This window comes from Meleagris gallopavo, chromosome Z (genome assembly GCF_000146605.3).
Source record: "Meleagris gallopavo isolate NT-WF06-2002-E0010 breed Aviagen turkey brand Nicholas breeding stock chromosome Z, Turkey_5.1, whole genome shotgun sequence".
Classification (NCBI taxonomy): domain Eukaryota; kingdom Metazoa; phylum Chordata; class Aves; order Galliformes; family Phasianidae; genus Meleagris; species Meleagris gallopavo.
The window spans coordinates 23,778,358-23,783,856 of NC_015041.2; the positions used below are offsets into that span (position 1 = coordinate 23,778,358).

The 5,499-nt window shown below is 39.1% G+C and overlaps 1 protein-coding gene across 2 annotated transcripts in view; it reads left to right on the plus strand.

Moving 5' to 3' along the window:
• The window catches only part of ZNF366 (zinc finger protein 366), a 32,606-nt gene that overhangs the window by 15,258 nt on the left and 11,849 nt on the right, over positions 1-5,499 (plus strand). For both annotated transcript variants that reach the window (XM_019610451.2, XM_010725587.3), the window contains 2 exons: positions 743-808; positions 3,099-4,417. In XM_019610451.2, coding sequence (XP_019465996.1) covers positions 784-808; positions 3,099-4,417 — 1,344 coding nt within the window. In that variant the 5' untranslated portion in view covers positions 743-783. The remainder of the gene's footprint in view (positions 1-742; positions 809-3,098; positions 4,418-5,499) is intronic.

Below are 5,499 nucleotides of genomic sequence, written 5' to 3' on the forward strand. Positions count from 1 at the left end.
TTTTAAAAAAAAAACTCTGGAGAGTTTATAAATTTTTGTCATTGAACTTTCCAGACTAAGTTTTCAAAACTGAAAATCTGGAACACTGCAGAAAAAATCTAGAAGTTTCAGTGTTTATCCATATTCTAAATGAACTGAATGCTTAGAGTCACCCGCCAGTATTCTACATAGCATTCCATCCTTAATAACTATGTGTTGAAGAAGGAAAGAAGTTTCAAAGTGCTTATGTAGGAAAGAGAAAAGGTCCCAGTTAGATATTTAATTCAAAAATTTTCCAGGTCCTTCCTCCCTTTTTACTTATAGTTGATATGAAAATGAGATCAGCTACTGCAAGGTCAGAGAGAACAAAAATAATAGGGAACAGCATTATGATAAGCTTTGTGTTTTCTGAAGATATTTAAAGAAGACTCCGTATGTATGATGAAACTATTTCTCAGACGGTGTTTGAATATGCAGTGCTTTCTACAGCTTCCGCAGGACGCACAATTTTTATGGAATTAAGTTCTTATCATGGTGAAAGAAAAGTTTGCTACCAGTAGAAAAGGAGACAAGATGACAGGCCAGATTTACTCTTCCCTCTATGAATTTGTACATTCCAGGGGTTCGGCAGTTTGAAAGTAAAAAGAAAAATAGCAAGACTATATGTATTTAGGCTGTAAATTCCCCTAATGGATGTCAATTTTCTGCTTACAGAACTTCTCTGAGCATGCTGTTTACTAACTTTTTAAACTTTCCCTCATAGGGTCCCATGATGTGTGTAGCCATGGACAGTGGAATAAAACCATGTTCTCAGTGAAAGCCATCAAAGGTCAGTTGTGCAAGGAGATTTTTTGTTTCCAGTAATTTCAAGAAACTCTATCATTTCTGTCATAATTCTGTGTTCCAGATAAGATTGAAACTTTACATAAAACAGGCTGTGGAAGAAGTGAGGAACTGACAGCCAAGAGACAAGAGAGCAATAAGACACAACTCACTGTCATTTTGGCAGCATTTCAATAATCCGACACAGCCAGTAAATAACATAGCTGGGTTCTCAATTGCTAAGATGCAATGTTATACTCATTTTGTATGAAAAGAATGAGGTACACAAGGAGAAAGACATTTGAGGGACAGGCCCATACTGTGAAGGGTAGACTTAGGTCTACATGTACATTTTATGTTCTAATTGCGTGAGTTTAACATTGCTTAAAGTGAAATTTGAAAAAACCTTTTTCCATTCTTTAGAACAAAGTGGAATATTTTTTAGTGTTCGGAAAAAGATCAGTCCTTTATATAAAAAATATCGTTGAGATCTGACAACTCCTTATTCTGCCTAGTTACTTAGGGTTGACAAGGAAAAGTAAGAGAATGCAAACTCCCTTGCAGTCCTCTCCGATGAAATGCACAGGTGCACATACACACACCTTTATATGCTAAATATGCATATGCAAATGCACACTCATATGTGTGCATACATGTACAGTGTCTCCATACATATGCTACCAGTCAACAACCTAGGGACTGAAAGCCACATCCTGGTATAACTACTAGATAGCTACCCTGGGCTAAACTGATTTTTTGTTTGTTTGTTTTTGCACCATCACAAGTGTTTTAACCATCATCCTTGAAGAGATCCTACAGTTTTCCCTTCTTTGTTTCTCCTCTTGCATTAATTGATCCCTTTGTCTAAAGTTTCCATCTTAAAGTTTTGTCACTGAGCCTTCAGATTCCCACGATATTTATTCATAGGTAGTTCCAGAATCTAACTAACTTCCAGACAGAAGTAACTTGTTTCCAAGCAAATTTTTAAGATGCATTCTGTAGTCCACACCCTAAGTAGGTCACTAAGATGCACTTTTATCTATCTTTAGAAGTTAGTTTATCCAGCACAGAACTTCCTGAAAAAGAAATAGAGGTGTCTTTAGTACTCTAGCCACCTTCATACTCTCCACCCAGCATTTCCAAGAATGGTGCTGTAAATAGCATCAATGTGTCACAGATGACAGAGGGAAAATATGTTCCGTTTTCCAGGCTAACCTCCACTTGGTTGGACAGATGCATGTACACAAACACAGACATACACACGTACACATGCTTGGATAGAAGCATCCCCAGAAAGCCAAGGCAAAAGGTAGCAACCGTGTATAAGGTGAAGTTAAATGTATAGCCAGTAAGTTGGATGATCTCCAAATTTAGGAGAAGTGCTCCAAGAGATGCTCTCCATACAACCAACGGAATACAAATATTTGCCAGGGGGCAGTTATTAACCTGCATTGTCATGACATTGGAAATGATCTGATCTTTCTCAGGTGTCAATTACTCAGAAACCTCAGGAACCATTGAAATGAATTCCATGTTTAGTTTTAAACAGGGAGATTTATGCTCTACTTCAGAAAAACAGAAAAAAAACCCATAGATAATGTCCATAAAACTGAATGCACGTTGCAGAGCGGTCAGAGGCTTTTCCTCCCCTGAATTTGCCAGGTAAATATCACTAGATTAAAACAAAGAAAATGAATCAATCTCCACCTTCTTGTTACAATACAGAGTGAGGGAAGCCAGGAAATACAGCGCAAAACCTGATGGTACACGGTGTCCTTAGATCATTTGGCCATTGTTTTCTCTCACAGCAGCACATGCTAATGATACAAAGAAGTTTAAAGTTTTTGGCTTTGACTTTTCATGTCACAACCATAATAAATGTGCACATTATTGTTTGTATTGCCATATCCTTCAGATGCACCGCCAATTTCTAGAGCCTGTTCTTGCACAGCCAAGGACAGGACTTTGCCCACAAATAGCCTGGCTGAATTCAATTAAGCATGAGCACTGCCATGCAGATTCAGCTGCTAAATAGAGAATCATAGTACAACATGTTTATGTTACAAAGATATTGTATGAGTCAAATCTGATTTAAACCACAGGAAGACCAAAGATTCTTTGTTCTCCTCTAGCAAATTTCATTCTGCTTTAGAAGTTCTTCATCTTGCATGATCCTAAACAAGGCATTCTTAATTGCATTCAATTAAAAAACAACCTCAAAACGAATAAGCAAGACAATAAAGTGTTAACCCCAGGAGAAAAGACAGAAATAAAAATGTTTGTTTATTTGTTTTAAGGAATTAAAAAAGAAATAAGTATGATGAAGAACGAAGATGCAAACTGTAGTATGGACAACACACAAGCTTCTCCTTTTTCCCGTTGCCTACAACCACTGAGTCCTGTTACAAAGCCACACAGAACAACTCATTTTGGTGAAGAATTCAGACAGCATCTTTCACATTTCCGCTATGGCCCTCCTCCTCTTGGAGACATGGAAAGTTTCCAGGGGTCCCTGGAAGGAGGGTCTCGGAAACGCAAAAGCATGCCAACAAAGATGCCCCCTTCTATCGCTCTTGAGGGTTCCTCATCCCCACCGCACAGACTTGAAGATCATAATGATATTGATTCTTCTGGTCTTCCTATGGCGTTTCAACAGCAAGCACAGCCAAAGTACAGTTCCCAGATGATTGATCTCTGCAACTTTGGTTTTCAGTTCTATAGATCTCTGGAGCCCTTTGGAGCCAAGTCCATTAAGCAAGAACCAATGAAACCTACTTTGGCATGGCCCAGTAGTCCAGCATTCGTGCAGACTCCTTATCCTTATTATCCTAAAGTCCATCATGGCTTAATGTTTCCTTTTATCATGCCCCCAAATCTTCATTTCAGGAACCCTTTTCAAATGAAAAGGCCTCCAGAACCACCCTTCCGAAGGGCTGAAGTAAGAGAAAGTGGTGAAAATAAACAGAAAGTAGAAAGAGTGGATGTCAACCTTCAAATAGATGACAGCTACTATGTTGATGTTGGGGGTGAACAGAAACGCTGGCAATGCCCGATGTGTGAGAAGTCCTATACATCCAAGTACAATTTGGTTACCCACATCTTGGGGCACAGCGGCATTAAGCCACATGCTTGCAATCGATGTGGCAAGCTTTTCAAGCAGCTGAGCCACTTGCACACTCATATGCTAACACACCAGGGCACAAGACCACATAAGTGCCAGGTCTGCCACAAGTCTTTCACTCAAACCAGCCACCTTAAGAGACACATGATGCAGCACAGTGACATCAAGCCTTACAACTGCAGGATCTGTGGAAGAGGCTTTGCCTATCCCAGTGAGCTGAAGGCACACGAGGCTAAGCACGAGAGTGGCCGAGAGAACATTTGTGTGGAGTGCGGTCTGGACTTCCCCACACTGGCCCAGCTGAAGAGACACTTAACAACCCACCGTGGCCCAATACAGTACAATTGCACTGAATGTGATAAGACCTTCCAGTATCCAAGTCAGTTGCAAAACCACATGATGAAGCACAAAGACATCCGTCCATATATCTGCACTGAGTGTGGCATGGAGTTTGTACAGCCCCACCACCTCAAACAACACTCTCTAACTCACAAGGTAAGCCATCACATGTTGAACTCTCACCTTGCATCACACAGAAGCACAGGGACTATAGACTGCTAAAAATATGCCCACCTCCATCTCATAAAGCCTCATGCTGGCCCTTTGCCAGCAGTAGAATTCCATGCAGAACAAAAATCCCAAGTAATACTGGCATCAATATAAGATAGATGTCTTTGTCAGGCTTAAGAAAGTAGGTGCAAAAACATTCTGTTATAGACAAGACTTCAATTAAGCTGCCTTCATTACTTCCCACAGTTGTAGTCTCTCTGTTTCTGGGTTTTACCTTCAGAATGAGTTTCTGTAAAACAGCATTTTGCAGATCTGTCTAGCCTCAAAAAAATTTACCAGAAATTTTCTTCTGAAAAACATATGTGTATCTTTGCTTCCCCTAATTGGGAAGTAGGAGGATATGCAGTAGGATGTGTGTGTGCAGCAGAAGAAAATATATTACTCATCCAATTTTGAAGATTCATTATAATGAGACATACAGGGGGAAAGAAAAGACCTCATACAGGGGGAAAGAAAAGACCCTAGAAAAATCCCCATTTGTGCATAAATTATCCAGAATGCCACTTAATGAAAGTGGGCAAAGAGGACCATAATCCCAGCCCATTTGTCTCAAGTGACAGTCTTACCACGTCTGTAAGGAATAACAGCTATTTCAGTACAGATCGGGAGTAAGTTCTGAGAGACGTCCAAAAAAATCCCTTTAAAAATAGGACATACTTAAGTGTTCCATTCAAAAATGTCTGAAATTAGGTTATCCACCTCTACAAAAATACAATGAAGACACATTAAAAATCCACATATTTTATAAAAATATACTCCCAGTTCCGAATGTCTTTTCCTTTAACACTTAAATTTTTGGTCTTCGATCAAAAACATTAAAAATACCGAAAGCTAAAATGTTTTAATCATATAAATACATTTTCTCTTAAAAAAACCTCAGCCTCTACTTCCACATTTGCTTTTTATTTTCTCTATTTGCTGTTGCTATTTCTACTTTCCCTGGATGCTCCCTAGATCTACCACACAAAATTCTACTAATTTAAAACTTGTTTTTTTTTGTTGTTGTT